General features: G+C 50.9%; 2 protein-coding genes across 2 annotated transcripts in view; one reads left to right on the plus strand and one right to left on the minus strand.

Annotated features, from left to right (window-relative positions):
- Window positions 1-224: 224 nt before the first annotated feature.
- KCTD19 (potassium channel tetramerization domain containing 19) lies at window positions 225-14,458 on the plus strand (the record flags this gene model as incomplete). The annotated part of the gene is made up of 17 exons (XM_079541446.1): window positions 225-245; window positions 1,606-1,902; window positions 2,853-2,997; window positions 3,342-3,533; window positions 4,153-4,275; window positions 6,810-7,002; window positions 7,847-8,007; window positions 8,160-8,263; window positions 8,526-8,668; window positions 10,396-10,479; window positions 11,635-11,731; window positions 12,004-12,616; window positions 12,747-12,809; window positions 13,220-13,411; window positions 13,689-13,843; window positions 13,984-14,085; window positions 14,360-14,458. 17 exons carry the CDS (start codon window positions 225-227, stop codon window positions 14,456-14,458), a joined length of 2,784 nt encoding a protein of 927 aa, XP_079397572.1.
- Window positions 14,459-16,969: 2,511 nt separating this feature from the next.
- Window positions 16,970-18,414, minus strand: part of PLEKHG4 (pleckstrin homology and RhoGEF domain containing G4) — a gene marked incomplete at both ends in the record, with an annotated part of 62,533 nt that continues 61,088 nt past the window's right edge. The window contains 3 exons of the mRNA XM_079541447.1: window positions 16,970-17,011; window positions 17,538-17,734; window positions 18,084-18,347. Of these exons, the coding sequence (XP_079397573.1) occupies window positions 16,970-17,011; window positions 17,538-17,734; window positions 18,084-18,347 (503 nt within the window). The remainder of the gene's footprint in view (window positions 17,012-17,537; window positions 17,735-18,083; window positions 18,348-18,414) is intronic.

Raw genomic sequence — 18,414 nt, forward strand, 5'->3', positions numbered from 1 at the left:
CTCCCCCCCCCCTTCGCAGCCCCTTCTCCCCCCTTTGCTAAGCAGCAGCCGTTCCAGCCGCATTCCCACCCGCTCGCAGCGAGATGCCAGCTGTTTTCCCCGCTAAGAACATCGGGTTTGCCCCCCCCCCCCCCCCGCTCGTGCCCCCCCGCCCCCCTCGTGCCCCCCCCGCAGCCGCTCTCTCTCCGTCCCCGCCCGTTGCTGCCGTTGCTCGGCCGGCCGCCATGGAGGAGCAGAGCCGCTCTGTGGGTCCCAGCCCTCCTCCCTCCTCAGCGCCGTGCTGGGCTGCCCCATGTCGCGGTGTTTCAGTGGGAGAGAGCAGCCGCTCAGCTGCAGGGCGGCGCTGAGCAGCACTGAAGGCTGTGCGAGGTGCAGAATGGCAGAACGGCCCGGGTTGGATCCTCGAGGATCACGGAGCTCCAACCCCTGCCACACGCAGGGCCACCAACCTCCACATTTCATAGCAGCCCAGGCTGCCCAGGGCCCCATCCAACCCGGCCAATCTGGCTCAGCTCTTACCTTCCTTCACTGCCATTTGTTCCCCTTCCTCTTCTCGGTTTCCTTCTCACTCCCTTCCTGCAGCCTTTCTGGGAGGGAGAAAGGCATCACAGCTTCATGTTATCTTCTTCCTGCTGCAGGAGATGCGTTCTCCATCTCCAGCACAAAGCCACCCCGTCGGTGGCAGTGGCACAGCAGGCCAGGGCTGCAGCCAGCCTTCCCTCAGCCCTTCTGCACGCTGTGCTAAACCACAGCCAAACCCACACTTGAGTGCAATGCAACAACAAGACAAAACTGCCTATGGGCCTTAAAAGCACCATAGGAGGGTGGGGGCAGGCCTTTGTGCTCAGGTGGTGGTGATGGGGAGAGGGGTGATGGACCCGAGGAGAGCCAGGTGGGATATTGGGAACCATTTGTGCTCCCAAAGAGCAGCGAGGTGCTGGGGAGGTGTGGAGTCACCTGGAGGTGCCCAGGATGTGGCACTGAGGGACGTGGCCTGGAGCGGCCACACCGTGGGTCAATGGCTGGACTGGATGGTCTTGGTGGGCTGCCCCAGCTTCATGATGCTGTGATTCTTCCCCCGCTGCTCGGAGCTGTGTGGGAGGCCGTGCAGGTGTTTGTTTGCATTCTGTTCCAGCCTCGTCACGACAAAAGCAGCCCCTATTTCAACTGGTGATCGCAGACTAAGGACCGAGAATCGGGATGTGGTGCTCTGTGCCGTTTGCCCCGTGCTTTGTTTTTCAACAAGCTGCTTCAAAAACCTCCATCATAGAAGGTCGGAAAGGCCACCGAGGCCATCAGCCCGACCTGCAGCCTATGCCTCCCCGCTCCAGGCCATGTCCCTCAGTGCCACATCCCCTCTTGACACCCCCAGGCACAGTGAGCCCCACTCCCCTCCCTGCGCAGCCGTGCCGATGCCTCACTGCCTCTTTCTGACAATAAATGGTTCCCAATGTCCCACCTGGTGCAGCTGAGAGAATCTTTACGGTTGGGAAAAAACCAACGGGAAACGCAGAGTCCGATGGGATGTCAAAATAAAATGGCACGCTGCTTCGGCACTTACAGGATCCTTCCTGCTTTTGACGTGTTCTCCTTTTCTTTTTGAAGGAACTGGGGCGCACCGCTGAACCAGCAGAAGAAGAGTCATTTAATTTTAACGTTGGTGGATGGTATTTTTCACTTCCCCGAAGTCAAGTCGCTCGGTTTCCTGACTCTGTGTTGTGGAAGGAGGCTTCTGTGCAAGACTGGTCTGAAAATCTGAGGTTATTTATTGACCAGGATGGTTTTGTGTTCAGGCACCTCCATTATTACGTGCAGACTTCAGAATTGTCTTCTCTCAGCTGCACTGAATTGAATTTGTTGTACGAGCAAGCCTTAGTTTTGCAGCTGACACCTTTAGCACAGGTAAAATGGGGTGTTCTGAGTACCTGAGACATACCTAATTGTTATTAAGAGATGATATGCGTTCATTTCTTAGATGGTGCCATCTGTACGAGGGTGTCAAGGAATGCATGTGTGACTTTAGCAGTGCCTGCGATGCACATCCAAGCAGATAAAGAGAAATGGCCACGCCAAAAACACTCCCAAAGCAGAATCTCTGCTGTTTCTGGCTTGTGAGTGGCTGCCAGTGCCACCTTATTCATTCACTTAATGGAGGCACTGAATGTGCGTGCATTGGAAGTCATAACCATGGCTCCCACATTTACTTTGTGCTTCATATCCTGCAACAGCGTGCAACCGTTTGTTCGGCTTTAAAGCGATTTATCATCCTATAAAGATTAGGAAGCATAGAGACTATTATTAATCACTGTAACTGAGCCAAACGTCAATTCCCGTTTCTAATCAATGGATCCCTTCAGTGTGTGGGGTAAAAATATCACTAGAAGGAGCTTCCTGGTGCCTTCCTTGGCTTTGTCTGTTGCTGCACACTTCTACTTGTGCCAACCTCCTGTAGGGACCCAGCTTTAGTGGGCAGTTGGACGCCGTGCCCCCCAGAGCTCCCTTCCACCCCTTAGGACTCTTGAATTCCAGAGCTAGAATAGAAACCGGTGCCATCAGAACTCAAGTGCTGTAACAACAGTTGGCTTTATCTGGAATGTATAAATGGCTCTCATTTTATTCCACATTCCTATAGGTATTCTCCATTCATTTTGGTTGGTTGGTTTGTTTTTCTGGCTAACTTTAGGTATCAAAATGTTAGGAAGGCAATCTGTGTTTGTTCTTGTCTGTGCGCAGGGTTCCATGGCATGCTGTGGTAGGTGTGAGCTGCAGCATGGCATGGATGGGACTCCTTCCCTTGCCTGTTTTTTGTTTTTTGAAGTTGCTGCATAGAAAAACTTCATGTGTTTGAACAGCTCTTAGGCAATTGGAAGGAGGACGGCTCATGTGTCCAACCTGCAGACATACCAGCAGCTGAAAGAGAGCCTCTGAATAACTGGAAAGCACAGAAATGTGCCAACAAACCATCAGAGATCCCTCCTAGAAGCCCGGTGTTTGCAGGTAGGTGTCCCAGACCCCCCCAGGTTCGCTCAGTGAGGTTCCTTTGCTGGGTAACCTGGAGGGAGCCCAGCTCACAGCTCTTGGCTGCTGCCAAGCTGAACGGATGTGAGTGGTTTGCTCTGTTTGTGCACAACTTCCTCCCTGATGCCTCATCACAGGAACATAGAAGGACATACATGCAACTCTTGGTCAGGTATTCCTGTCTTCAGCTTTTCACTCTGCATGTAGGAAACCCTATAGAAGGGACCTGAGATTTCTTTTGCATCCTTAGGAGTGCTTACTCAGTGCAAGCCAGGAAGTTCCATCTTTATCTAACTGGTTCTTCTCTGCTTTTCTTCACTCAGGGCTCCCTGAAAGGACTCCCCTAGGACTAGTGGATACACCTTTACTTGATACAGAAGAGGAAGTGAATTACTGCTTTTTGCCATTCGATTTAGTGCAAAAATATCCAGTGCTGGTCAACGATGACAACTTGCTGTGGCTGCTTGAGAATGCGGCCCTGATAGAATGTGATTCCAGTGAATTCCGCTTCATAGGTAACCATTTTTATTATTATGACATAAACCATTCCTTCCTATCTCTAGTAATACTTCTGTAAAGGCTGGAACCCCGTAATATTTATTGGGTTGGTTTTGCTGTCTGCCAGTTCCACTGCGTTAAGAAGCAAAATGTGCACCGGGTGCCTGCTGGAGTCTCATACCTGAAATTACCCACTTGTGGTCCTGCTTATTTATCTTTCATTACTCTAATGGTTTGCTAAACTAAAATGCATGATGGCATCAGGAACTGGAGCTACTGTTGGCATATGGGAAAATACACATTTAAGGGCAGGTCAGAATGGAAGCACATCCAGGAAAAAGAATCAGCCAAACCTCTATCATGAATTTCTTAGGATGCAATGATGAACAGAACCAACCTAATCCTGTGCTTACCCGATTATCCACGCTCCATTTAGCCTCCTCCAGCACAAGCCTCATTTGCAGGCTATCATTTTTAAAGGCTTTGTTTCATGGCATGCTGCACATTATCTGCTGCGTATGTGGGTATGTAGGAATGGGAAGCTGCAGGAAGTCAGGAGGAGCTCTTTTTGCTAGACCTGAGCACTGGGCACAGGATGCCAGCGCACACTTTGTGTGTTTTGTGTTTATTTCCAAGTGAACTTTCTCCGCTCCAAGAAGTTGTTGCTGCCTGATGATTTCTCCAACATCGATGCCTTGGAGGAGGAAGCTTTAACCTTGGGAATCCCTGAACTTACAGAGGCTGTGAGGATCTACAGAGGTAATACAGTGTACACAGAGGGAACTCGATGGTGGCCTTTCGGTATGTAAAAGGGAGCTGTAGGAAAGGAGGGGACAGAATTGTTAGCAGGGTCTGTTGTGGTAGAGCAGAGGGAAATGGTTTCAAACTGTAAGAGGGGAGATTTAGATAGGATATACAGCCAAGGTCAGGCTGCACGGGGCTCTGAGCACTGATGGAGCTGTGGGTGTTCATTGCAGTGAGTGGCCTTTAAGGTTCCTTCCAACCCAAACCATTCTATGATTCTACAAACTTCATGTACGTTGGCAGAGCACAGAGGGGCTGTGGAGCCTCCCTTCTTGAAGATAGTCAGAAGTGGTTTGGATTTGGTCCTGGGCACGCTGCTCGGGTTGGCCCTGCTGGATTGGGTGACCTCCAAAGGTTCCCCTCCAACCTCAGTCTATCATTCTGTCACCACTACATCTTTTCTTACGAGCACTGCGTTTAATATTCGTTTGTGAAATAAACTTTTTGAAACAGGAATGGCATTAATACAGTCAACCGTGAACTGAACAGTCGTGTCATAGAGCCACAGAATCACCAAGGTTGGAAAAGACCCACAGGATCATCCAGTCCCACTGGCTGCCTATCACCAATAGTTCTCACTAAACCACGTCCCTCAGCACAACGTCGAAACGTTCCTTGAACACCTCCAGGCTCGGTGTCTCCACCACCTCCCTGGGTGTCCCATTCCAGTGCCTGAGCACAGTTTTGGAGAAGTAGTATTTCCTAACATCCAGACTGAGTCTCTGGTCAAATTTGAGGCCATTCCCTCTAGTCCTAAAGATCAACACATTTGCATGGACATTTGATCTGCTGGGAAGTTATAGAATCATAGAATGGTTGAGTAGCCCTGCAGAGAAGGACCTGGGGGTCCTGATGGATGAAAGACTTAACATGAGCCAGCAGAGTGTGATTGCAGCTCAGAAAGCAAATGGAATCCTGGGCTCCATCAGAAAAGGGGTGGCCAGCAGGGACAGGGAGGCGATTGTCCCTCTCTACTCTGCCCTGGTGAGGCCCCATCTGCAGCACTGTGTGCAGGTCTGGAGCCCCCAGTGCAAGAAAGACAGGGAGCTGTTGGAGAGAATCCAGAGGAGGGCAAAAAGATGATCAGGGGGCTGGAGCACCTCCTGTACAAAGACAGGCTGAGGGAGTTGGGCTTATTTGGCCTGGAGAAAAGAAAGGTGCAGGGTGACCTCATTGCAGCCTTCAGTACCTAAAGGGAGCCTACAGACAGGAGGGGAATCAACTCTTTGAAAGGGCAGATAACAGCAGGACAAGGGGAAATGGTTTGAAGTGGAAGGGAGGGAAGATTTAGGTTAGATGTCAGGGAGAAGTTGTGTACTGTGAGAGTGGTGAGGTGCTGGAACAGCTGCCCAGAGAGGCTGTGATGCCCCGTCCATCCCTGGAGGTGTTCAAGGCCAGGTTGGATGGGGCCCTGGGCAGCCTGGGCTGCTATGAAATGTGGAGGTTGGTGGCCCTGCGTGTGGCAGGGGGTTGGAGATTCACGATCCTTGAGGTCCCTTCCAACCCAAAACATTCTGTGATTCTGTGCTATTCTGTGAGTTGCAAGGGACCTTAAAGGCCTCCTACTCCCTCTCCTTGCACTGAGCAGGGACACCCACAGCTCCACCAGATGATCTGAGCCTCATTCCCTGACCTTGTCTGTCTGCAGGGACAGGACACCATCACCTCTCTGGGCGGCCTGTGTCTCACCACCCTTAGTGTAAAAAAACCATCTTCTTTACCTCCAATTAAATCTTCCCTCTCTTAGCTAAAACCCATTTCCCTGTGTCATAACACAACAGCCCTTACTTCTTAGAATCACAGGATCATAGAATCACTCAGGTTGGAAAAGACCTTAAAGATCATCGAGTCCCACCCCACCCCAACCATCCTACCCTAACACTAACAGCTCTCTGATAAATCACGTCCTTGAGCACCACATCCAAATGGTTTTTCAACACACCAGGGATGGTGACACATCCACCTCCCTGGGCAGCCCATTGCAGTGCCAGGGTTCCAAGGGTTCCAACAACCCTTTCTGTAAAGAAGTTTTTCCTGACATCCAGCCTAAACCTCCCTTGGTGCAACTTGAGGCCATTTCCCCTCACCCTGTCACCAGTGAGAAGAATCAGCCCCACTCTGCTGCAATCACCTTTCAGGTATTGGAAGCGAGCAATGACGTCTCCCCTCAGACTCCTTTTCCGCAGACTGAACAGCCCCAGTTCATTCAGTCTCTCCTCATAGCCCACTTTCTCCAAGCCCTTTCCCAGCCTCGTTGCTCTTCTTTGGACCTGCTCCAGCACCTTTTCGTACTGAGGTGCCCAAAACCGAACGCAGCACTCGAGGCGAGGCCTCACCGACGCCGAGTTCTTCCTAAGCACTAGAGTGCTTAGAAGTGCTTAGAGTGCTTAGCCGAGTATTTTGTAAGCACTCTAAGCACTCCCCGGTTGCCCGCAATTAGCAATCAGCGGCAACTCTCGGTAACGAACCCCTCGTCCCGTCGCTTGCAGGCGGCGGCGCGGCGCGGCGCGGGGCCCGAGAGCGGCGGAGCGGAGCGGGGCGGCGGGCGGCGCGGTACGCGATGGCGCTGGGGCTGCTGCAGCACTACCCCGATTCAGCACTCGGACAGCTCCTCGTGGGCGGCGATCCGGCGCGGCGCCGCCTCCACGTGCGCGGCAGCGGGGCTCTGTTCCGGCACGCCCGGTACGTGGGGAGCGCGATGTGCGGGCGGCCCCGGGGCTGGGAGCCCGTCGGGAAGGTGCTGGGGTCGGTGATCTCCCCGCGGGATGGCTGCTGGGTGGCTTTTCGTGCTCGTCTGCCTCGCCCGAATGGAACGCCGGGGAGGTGAAATGGCGCCTTGTGGGATAAAGTTGATGTTGCGTAGGGATTTTTCGTGCTGAAGTACCTTGAGTAATAGAATCGTGTGTCGTGAGTCGAAAGGGACCCGTGAGGGCCATCGAGTCCAACTCCCACCTCTGCAAAGGGGAACCTAAGTGTTAAACCATATATCTGAGAGCACTCAGATAGTTTCAGATAGTCCAGAAGTTTCTTGAATGCTGGCAGCTGTGAGCAGCACCCTGGGGACTCTGTGCCGAAGCCCAGCCACTGTCCATTGAAGAACTTCTTCCCAGTATTCAATCTGAAATTCCCCTGATGATTTAAGCCATTTAGCCATGCCCTCTCACCAGTCACTGGAGAGATGAGCACTTCCCTCTCTACTCCCCTTGCACCTTTTGGCCAACATCAGGTGTAGCACAAACGCACACTGCCCCACCTCTGAAGGATTACGGGTGGACAGCAGCGTGGTGGAACATGTAACCACCTCCTCTCTGCCCCTGGCTTTTTGGCTGCTCTACCTGTTGTCACCAGGGAATGATGCAGCGTGGGAGAGATACTGAAAGTTTCAATTGCCAACCATTATTTGATGGGTCTAATGCAATAGCTGTGATTGTGGATGTGGAATTGTTCAAGGTTCCTGATGCAACAAGTGATAATCAATAAGCAGTACTTGTAAAGCAGAAACGTAAAGGCTCCTCCTTTTGGGCAGGAATTGGCTGGGAACTTGCCGACTTCCCCTCACTGAGAACATTTCTGAAATCCAAGAGCTCTGCGCTTTCTTGGACAAAGGGGACATCACCCACGAGCCAGTGAAAGAGGCTTTAAGATGCTATTTGAAGCAACAGATGCCTTCAGGGAGCGGAGATTGCAGTAAGTCACAGTTCTTCAAACACTCTTCTGTTTTAAATTATAACGAGCAGTTTTGCCTGCATGCACTTAACGACTGATCTTTTTTCTGCTGGCTCATGCTTCAGCCTGTAGGGCCCTAATTGTCCCCTTTGCATTTCTTGCTCCGTTTCCAGACGCAGACTGGACAGCAGAAGTGTCAGTATGTACCCTGCACCAGATTGTGAAGGTTTATGTAGGAAGTAACTGGTATGAAACGTACTTACAGACTTTACTGAAGGTATGGATGGCTGATTGAGCTGCGACTTCCTAAGTCAGAATCTATAATTCTACAGCAACTAAGCTAAATTTCTAACAACAGCAATTATTAGAATGGATTTGCCCTGAGTACTCTATTCAATAGAGTAAGTTCAGATCAACGTTGGACTCATTAACAAAGTACTTCCTGGGCTAATGAGGCATCGGGCTAATGAGATCAGCAGACCTGATGGAGTTGGTTCAGCGTCCTTCCTGCTACCTTAACATCTTTTTTGTTTCCGTAGTACCCAGAGCTGCTGTCGAACGACAAGAAGGTCTGTTGGATCACGTATGGTCAAAGCCTTCTGATCCACGGGGACGGGCAGATGTTCCGACACGTCCTCAACTTCCTCAGACTTGGGAAATTGTTTCTGCCTGCAGAATTTAAGTAAGAGTGAACTCATGGGTTTGATTGGACCACAGGTGGTCGTATGGGAAACAAGCATGGGCGTCTGGTTTCTAATGTTCATAGAAATACTATCCAAAAAAAAAAAAAGGAATCTATTTTCGGCCCTGAAGCAAACTGCTCTGTCCGAAAATCAACTGTTGGAATTCAGAGGTAACTGTGAGATCGGTTTTCTTTTATTTATTTTAATGAGAGGTGTAGCAGATCCTTGTCCTGTGGGGAAGGCCGCAGATGTGTGCTCTGTGCACACTCCTAGCAAAAAGAAAAATGCTTTTGTATTGATGGAAACCATGGCATCATTCTTCAGCTGTGGGGTTTTGGGGCCGGTTGGTTTACATTATATATCTATATAGAGGTGTTAGGGACAGCAAAGTCTGAATTGGATCAACTGAAAAATATTTCATCTGCACCCTCTGCTGGTATCTCTGTTTTAATGCTGAAACATCTCTTCCAAAACCACAGAGGTGTAGGAAAGCAGGAATACTGGGGTCCTAAGCAGGAGAGGGTGCTCTCCCTCCATAGGCATTGCCAGCCTGTGAGTTCTCTCACGTTTATGAAACATCAGAAATGGTGATGGCTTCAACATCTGCCTCCTAAGGATGTTCCTGCAGGAGCCACTGTGGAAGAGAGACCTGCAAAGATTTGAGAAAAGGTGCTGGGTTTCTAGGCAAGCAAAAGGCCTTCCCTGACAGGAGTGCTTCTGGTCTTAAGGTACTCGTTCTGACATTAACGTAGTCATAGGCCTCTGCAGATTCCTAGCCATACATTTATCAGGACATGACTCATTTGGTGGACTAAGGAAGAGCAGCTGATATCATCTACCTGGACTCGTGCAAGGCCTTTGACGTGGTCCCACATCACATCCTTCCCTTGCCCATCAGGCTGCACAGCGCAGCCCTCTTGGTGCCTTGGCTCCTTGCAGGCACTGGTGCTTCTCCTGTTGCTGCCCATTATGAATTTTTGCCCTCGGCAGTGGAAGCCCTGCGTGACAGCAGGAGATCTTCTGCTTTCTTCGGTCTTTGAAGCCTCCATTCAGCTCCAGTTGGCGGGCTCTCTTCAGTTCAGATCAAGGCCTTTCAGGCCACCAGCTGACGTGGTCAATTTTAGCTCAGTTAGCTGTTGTATATATTTTCATTCTTTTCCTCAGAGTCACCAGAAACATTACACTGGTGGCTGCTTCGGTGCATTAATCCCTGTTTACTTTCACGGCTGACATCAAAGGCACGCAGGAAACTGAATGTCAGGCACCACTGTCATCCCAGTGCCAGCAAACTGAATATATCTGGGAATGTTTCCGGTCACGGGATTTCTGCTGGTGACCCACCTTCACCTCCCAGAGGGGCTGCTTTCCCTCCTCTGTCCTCTGCAAACAGTCCTGGTTGGCCAAACAGTGCCTGGGAATTGTTGGAAGGGCAGCGTAGAAGTCAGTGGTAGTCAATGCTAAGATTCCTATTGCTTTCAACAGAACGAGATTATTTTCGCTCGTTGTTGAGATGTTAGGTCTGAAAATGCAACGCAAAAAGGTTGGTTTGGGCACTTTTTGGGTACTCAAAATGGCAGGCTTCTTGTCCACAACATCATAAGGGAAATCGCTGCTGTGAGTGCACCTTTTTTTGTGCACTGCTTCAACTTCCCGAATCAATGCATAATTGGAAAAGGTTGTTAAGACTGTTCATTCAGTGACTGCACTGTTAATTTACACCTCACAGAGAATGGCCTCTATTCTGTCAAGAAGCAGAGGAGTACGGGATCCCTTCCCTCTCAGAGGCACTTCATCACTGCGAGGCCTACAGGTAGGTAAAACATTTCTTCTTTCTTTTGCCTTCCTCTGGCACAACGTGCTTTCATCTGACCCAGCAGTAGTCGTCTTTCTCAAAGGAGCACAGCTTTGTCACTGCCTTCTGAGATACAGCCCCTGCAGGATGAGCAGTTCCATTCTCTTTTGGGCCATGCTCTTTCCCCATTAGTTATATGGATACAGAGACAGAAGAGCCTTCGGCTCTCCAAGAACTAAGAAAATAGGCAACTGAGAATCTCCTGATTCCAGATAGGGAAAATATTGCATTTCCTTCAGGAAACCCATTGTACAGAGTTACTAGACTGAATGGAAATGTTCTTACTCAGTGGCTTGGGCTCAAACCTGGCTTTGCCAACCCCAGCTGGTTTCTGGAGACTCTCTGGAGGATTTGCTCTGGCCTTATAAGATCTGTGACTCTGCAAAACCCATTTTTGTGTATGCTTCATTTCCTGTGTTCTCTAGGGAGCCAGGTGGGTTCCTACAGCTCCTTGCTGATCACTGGCCAGCCCAATGGGCAGCCTTCTCCAATCTGAATCTATGGGCAGCTCACTGGGAAGCAGTTTCTTTCTTCCTTCCTTCCTTTCCTCCTTCCTTTCTTTCTTCCTTCCTTCCCTCCCTCCTTCCTTCCTAGCAGCTACTCTGTGCTTCCAGAGTTGTTTCACCTTTTCAAAAGCTCATGTGCAGCTCAGGCAGTCACCACCAGGAGCTCGCTTTCTTAAGCAGGCTTAAAATTCAATTTGGATTCCATGCACGTAGATGATTGGCCTGGCTCTGAATAGCTTTCTCCCCAGAAGAGTGTAGTGCATCCTTACCAAAGAGAGAGAAAAACAAACCCCAAGTCTGATCTATCAGCAAAGCTCACATGAATCCACTGGTTAAAGTTTTGTGGATGCTGGAACAGAAGAAAAGATCATTTTTATCTGCAGCATCACAGTTCAGAAATCCTCAGCCCAGGTGAGCAATGAAGGCTCTTGGACCTTTGCTATCTTCACATTACACACCAGTGATAACAGAGAGTTCCTTTCCTTCCCCAGTAGCTTAGAAGTTACTTGTGATAAAAATGAAAGGGATCCACACAGAACCCCTGGTGAGTGGAAGCCCCTGTTGCAGGGGAGGCGTTCTATCTTAATCACAAATATCTACTCTCTAGGTTATGGATCCAAAACAAGGAACTGAGGAATGAGGATTCTTTTCCACGTAGAGTGCCTTGGAACAAGGAGCGTGAGTTCAGCAAAGACCCCAGAGAGGTAAGATTGGCCTTTCAGAAGGCATTGCCATAGAAAGCCTTGGTGAGCGTTCAGTGGTGCGAACAGAGGCGATTCCAGACAGTGCAGCACCAGTGCTGGATTGCCAGGGCAGGGCTAAGGCACAGCACAGGCATAGGAGTGCGAAAGCATTTCCAGAGACCAAGAACTTGGCTCTTAAAGGCTTGCATTAGAATCAATCAAAGATACCTTTTGTTAGGAAAGGCAAGATTTGTTCTTCCTTCCATGCAGAACAGTGCTTTGCTCTGCTTTAGGTGTATTCATGCGCAGCTGTGGATTCCAGGAAACATATTGATACACAGAGCAACATAAAAGATCTGAAGGGGAAGCGAGACAGCAGTGGGGGGAAGGCAAAGCCTCCCAAAATGGTGCCACAGAGTAGAGGCACGAAGCGAAAGAACGCCACTGGAGGACAAGAGGAATCCTCACCCAGCACGGCAAAATCCAGCTTGCGGTCGGAAAGCCCTCCAAGAAAGAGAGGGATGAGAAGCAGTTTAAGGAAACAGGCAGAAAATAAAGATTCAGCCATTGACACCCTGAAATTACTTTCCCTGGTGAAGGAATGGGGCACGCTCAACTCCAAGAGATGGGGTTCTCAGCACGTGGAAGTATCTGATGGCTGTGTCACAGGTGCTGCTGAGCAGGACAGAGGTGTCAAAGCTTCTCCTGCTTGTTCCGCTGGGAAAGTGAGCTCTGCAATTCCAGAAAATGAGCCCAAACGTGGGGCTGAAGGACAGCAGCTAGAGCAAGACGTGTCCAAAGAGAGTTTGCCAGTTACTCCAAGCACTGGAACACATCAGTTCAACACCGTCAAAACTCTCCCAACAGGAAAAAGCATCAGGAACATAAACAGGGAACCAGCAGAAGGTAAGTGATTGCTCTCTGCCTGTTTGCAAAAATGAGGAGAGTAACGAACTGAATCACGATATGTGAGATGCTTGGGTCCTGCTGCTGAATTTGACCAATGGTCTCATTGCTTTCCTTGTTCTGCTCATAGGAAGTATTCCTGGTGAAGGAAAAGACAGGAGCTGGCAGGTGGAGCCCATCCCGAGGGCAGGCGGTAAGTTGGCACCGAACTGCTGGCCCAGCAAGCCGTGTTCGTAATGATCTGGTTTTGTTTCATAGCAGTACAAGGCAGGTTGCTCTTTTTCCTATATGAAATCCTCTTTCATAACCCTTGAAAGAACCCTGGCCTAAAAGGTGCTCGGGTTTTGTTACGCTGTGTGTAATGGTTCCTTTTCCCCTGGAAGAGGGAAGTAGAGAAGAGCTGTGATGTTGTGCTAAAGGCTGTAAATGATTTGATGTTCAGTTTGCCATTTTCTGTCCATTACTGTTACGCTTTTCCTCACAAAGACCAAAAAAGGGCAGAATTTCAATAAGATCCATTTTGTGGTCACGCAAGAGAGCAAATGTTTATCCACTACAACTGCATGGGCTTTGCTACAGAACCCAAACTGTACCGATTCACAGAACCAAGGGACAGCCAGCGTACCAAAGCTCTCCAGGAAGCTCACGGAACTGCGGCAGTGATTCTGAAAGTTGAGCATCCTCCAGTTCTAGGCAGCGATGGCTGTCACACGTGGCACGAAGAGAGCATCGTTTACAGCACTCTGCTGGGCGGCGTCCAGCTGGAGAAGTCAAAGCCTCAGGGGCTCCCCGAAGGTAAGGAGATGCAAATAGCTGTGGGGTGCTGCTGCAGAGCTGCTAGCCTTCCCTCTGGAACGAACCAGAGGAAAATCAAAAGAACAGAAACAAAGCCCGAGATCAATGGCCTGAAGTCTGTGTGTGTTCAGGCAAATGCTGACACTGAGCTCAGATTTGAAAACCGACTGCAGGATTCCTCGGGCAGGACAGGCGTTAAAGAAGCCCATGGCTGCTGACTGGAATGCTGCAGCCGCATCCTTTGATCCTGATGGTTTTGTTGATGTGTTTCTTGCAGACACCATTTTCCTTCGCTTCGCTCTCTCCCACGAGGAGATGTTCTACGCCAGGCAGTGCCACTTCTTCCTGACCGATGTCATCCTGGACTCCATCAGGCAGAAGGACCCCAGGGAAATCACAGCCAAAGTCATGACCCTCGTGGACAGGCTGTGGGTAGGTCTGAGCGCTCAGAGAGCAGCGCTGTGCCTTCCTGACCTCCCCAGGCTCCACTGGGTGCCAGGGCTTAGAAACTCCAAGGAGAGATGGAGCTCTTCCTCATTTGCCTACTGTTATGATAATGTGTTCTATTTCAGACCCAGCAGATCGAACCCAAGGCATTCGTTGATGACCTACTGAGCACAGAATATTTCAAAGGGGACGGAAACGTTCGTGAGCAGCTTCTGAAGTGGGTGGAAGTAAGTAGCACTCGCCACCAGGTGATGCTGCGGGGCTTCTCAATACTATCGGCTTGATTTACTCTCCCCAGCCGTTCGCTAGCGAATTAAATACGGCAAGGGCTTTACAGCGCAGATCGGCTCCCGTCACATCGAGCCTTCCTAACAGCTAAAGAGCGTGCTGCTCGTTCATGAGGCTGCCCGCAAAAGGCGGCGGACGGCTCCCGGGGTGGGTGAGCAACGTGGGCAAAGGTGGTTCTGCAGTCTGACACCAGCCCTACCTGTGCTCTTCCAGTTCACGCTGCCCTCGGCACGGAAATACAGCCGCTGCCTCCAGCTGCTGCTACAGAGAGGCTTTGCTCGCTCCGTCTCCTCCTTTCCCTTGGGAATGTAAGTTTACAGAATGTTAATAAAAATCCCTGAAACGAGAGGGTGCACATCTCATCTGAGCTTTAATTCCCCCCCCCCATTCACCACCCCGCTAAGAAAACAGCGTTTCAGTTTCCCTCAGCCCCTGCAAAGGGCAGCTGGGTGCCCAAGGGGCAGCTGTGCTCCCCCAGCAGGGCTGCTGCCTCTCAGGCTGAAATCACCATAGCACACACCAGCAAGATTCATACAAAGTAAATAACATTTATTAGACAAATCCAACCCTGAAAAAAAAACAGCATCAGGTAAACATGAAGGTTTTTTTGTTTGTGGGCTGTTTTTGGTTTTTTTTTTTTTTTTTTCCAGCACTGCAGAAATCTTTGAAACTGAGACATTCAGGAAGTTTGTTTTTCTTTTTGCATTGGTAAACTCTTTCCCTCTGGTGACACGAACTACTGCTGCCTTGACAGCCCCAAACCTTGCATTAACTTAGCAAAGATTTTAAAATAGTAACTTCTCAATGCGTCCCAGTGCAACCGTCCCCCACACGATTTCATATACAAAGGTGTCAACTGTGTTCTAGCTGCTGTCTACAAAAAAGGCTTTTTAAAAAATAAAACACATTCACCTTATTAAAAATAAACAAGTGTTTTACGTACAGTACAGGAATTTCCAGAGTCAGAGGAACAAGTTTCGGATAACGCGTGGTCCGAGTCTGCCTGCTCTCAGCCCCTGCAGCCGCCCAGCAGCAGCCTGAGGTCGCTGCTGCCCACTGCAAACTGGCCCAGCAGCAGCACAGAGGGGAGGGGGGCACAGCTCAGCCCCCAGCACGCAGCCCCCCTCCCCTGCCCCACCTCACCTGGGGGAAGGCACTCCTAGGAGGCACGGCGAGCCGGCGGGTTAGTGCAGGAGCAGGGGGTTAAGACAGAGCAGCTCAGCACCGAGGCACTGGAAGAACGGTCTGAAGAAAACAATTCACCGTAACAATGAAACTTGCTTTTATTAAAACAGGAGTGTTAAGCCGAGAAAATAAATTATTGCTATGATAGACATATTTAGAACATGAGGAAGGACATTAAGCTCGAGCTCCAGGTCAATATAACCCTGAAACGGAAAGTTACTCTACTTTTCTTAAATACCTTGGTTTCTCGCCCTTCCAAAAACTTTATAAAATGTGCAGCTTACAGAACAAATAGTAACAGGGTCACTTGTAACAAAAAAATCTGTACAGCACATAGCTTTAAAAATAATACATTTTTTCCAAACAGCTATGTTACTTATTACTTATAAATATAGGGCTAACAAGTTTCAAATGCCCGAGGTCCCATCCAACACCAGAGCTATAAGCGTAGCTGACAGAAACCTTCCTGGGCTTCCCCCTGCCACAGGTCAGCTTTTGTGCTGTCTGACAGAGCCCGCTTAAGTGTAAAAACATCTTCACGGGTGAAGACTGTCTCCTTCTGCTGGTCAGAGGCCTGGGGTCTTCAGTGAGTTTGAAATGGCAATCAAACCTGGAACACAGCACCGTGCAATGGTTAGACTGGCTGCACTCCGTGAGGTGGCAGGATCCTGCAGCTCCCCAGCCCGGCCAGCTGTGAGCTCACAAAATGCTTTAAAGCCACGGTTTGTCAGAGCTGCGTTTCAGTGCAGAAGGAGCGTTTGGTGGAGGAGCCTCTGTGGAGGCTCTGCTCCCCAGGCTCAGAGCTGCCCTCGTGCCCCAGGACTCACTCAAGGCCGTGTGCTGCTGTCACTGCAGCGGGCCAGCAAACCCCACTGCAGCTGTGACTGCTTCAGAAGGCCCTGTCTGCCAGCTGCCCCAAAAGGGGGTGGGGTCCCCAGCTTTAACCTCGGCAGCTGGCGCTGTGTAGGGCAGTGCAATGCCCCAACCTGCAGAACGCTCCTCCATCCGTCACCCTGGGCCTTGCCCATTCAAGCCCTGATCCTGGGGAACAACATCTGGTGGTTCCCTCAGGACTTTCTGCCCACGACCCAGCAGCATCCTGTGATTGGTGCTGCCTGCGGTTTCCTCGGGAGGTTCAAAGGAAACTGGGATAAATCCAGCTTGGGGAGAACACCATGGACTCCCCCTCAAGGCAGCTCAGTGGGACAAAAGGAAGAGCAGCTTTTAGCAAACAGCCACAAGAAACAGGTTAGTGGTTAGACAGCTGGACAGCACTGAGAGCAGAGAAGCTCATTTTTGAGCACCGACGCACGAACGAGGTGGCGCTCAACCTCTGCTACCTGAATGTGGTTCTGCTGGTTTTGTTTCTGCTCCTTCAAACCAGAGAGGCATCAGACCTGTTATTTAAGGTGATGGCTCTGGCTGTGGGAGTTGGTCAGCTCTAACCAGATCAATGAGAGCCTCAGAGACTGGTCAGGAATGTGTGTGGAAAGCTTCTCAGGGGAATTAAGAGGGTGAGGCCTCCTGTCTCAGAGCTCCTACCAAATCTGACCAGCACTTGGAGCAGCTGGAAAATCCCCTTTAGGGGCTACTTACAACAACTCCACTTCCTTAGGCCGTATACGTGTGCAGAGGGGATCACACTATTGTCGAGGGACTTATGGTAGCCTGGCCTGCTTTCTGCAGAGGAGAGAAGCCAGCATTAGTACGGAGTTAGAGGACAACAGCGTCAGGACACAAGCTAGTGGGAATGGAGGTGGCTGAGAACCCTCAGGAACTAAGAGGAGAAGCAGTTACATCACAGAGCAACAGGCTGCCATTCTTCCCCACCGCTCCATCTCATCGCTCCCCACAGAAGGCCCACACCTCCCAGGGAAGGAGCTCAGCAGCATCCGGGGCACAGCTCCATCCATTCAACCCCAGGACGTGCAGCATCCCCTCCCGACGCAGCCTCCAGCACTGCAGATCCTTTCCAGTGCACCTCCTCAGGGATCTCGGTCACCGAAGGTGAGGCTCTCACAACACGGGGGCTCTCGCCTGCCCCAGAAGAGGCGAGTCTCTGCAGGAGGAAGCGTCACTTCCCCACAGCGACTCCCAGCCCAAAAGCAGCATCTTCAGTCCCCACGTGAGACGCAGTGCCTTGAACTGGGGAGGCAGCGGCGGGAACTGGCAGAGTGAAGAGAGAGCTTTGGCTGCTTGCACTTACTGCAGAAATGTACTGGCTGTTCGTGAACCGAGCTTTGCCCTCCATCGCAGAGCTGTGTTGTGAGCCCAGGGGCACGTAGGGGGGCGAACCCACGTCTTCACAGAAGCTTTCTTGAGGGATGCTGGAGACACAGCCGCTATCGGAGCCGCTGGAGCCACTGCCTGACATGCAGTGCGAGGACTCGGAGCTCTCTGTGGCTGGGGAAGAACAGGAAAGTCATTCTGAGGACCGTGAATTTGGCCTACACCATGTGTGCCACATGCACTCAGCAACAAACCCTCCCGCAGAGGTCACACAAGCCCACAGGTAAGTCTCACAGCTATCTGGGCCACTTTAAAGCCACAGGAAACAAAGCATTCTAAGGAACTGTAACAAACAATGCCAGAGATTGAACAGCAGACAGCTTAGCTCGGGGCCAGCACACAGGGCAGGCTCTGCAGTGACTCCAGTGAACCTGCTGCGACCATGCAGCGGGGACGAGCGCACGGCACAAGGACACCAAGGGTGGACCCCTGGTGTGCAGCAGCACGGGAGGCCCATACGTACTCAGTGACGGCTGGCTGCTCGTCTCGTGCTCCAGCTCATCTTCCTCAATGCAGGGGCTGACATCAAAGGGGCGCCGGGGCGCCAGGACACCGGGCAGCAGCGCCTGGTCCAGGTACATGTGCAGGTTGAGGGGCCCCAGCAGCGAGGAGGAGGACGGGCCATAAGCAGCAGGGGTGCTGCCAGCAGAGAGCTGTGCCTGCGTCCTCTTGTAGGGGTTGGAATGGTCGAAGAGAGACACTGCGATCGATGCTCTGGTCCTGGCAGCTGCCACAAAACACAACGAAAAAGCCATGAGTGCCAGCCTGCTGGGCTCATCTGGAGCAGGAAAAAG

Source organism: Tetrao urogallus, assembly GCF_951394365.1.
Source record: "Tetrao urogallus genome assembly, chromosome: 12".
Classification (NCBI taxonomy): Eukaryota; Metazoa; Chordata; class Aves; order Galliformes; family Phasianidae; genus Tetrao; species Tetrao urogallus.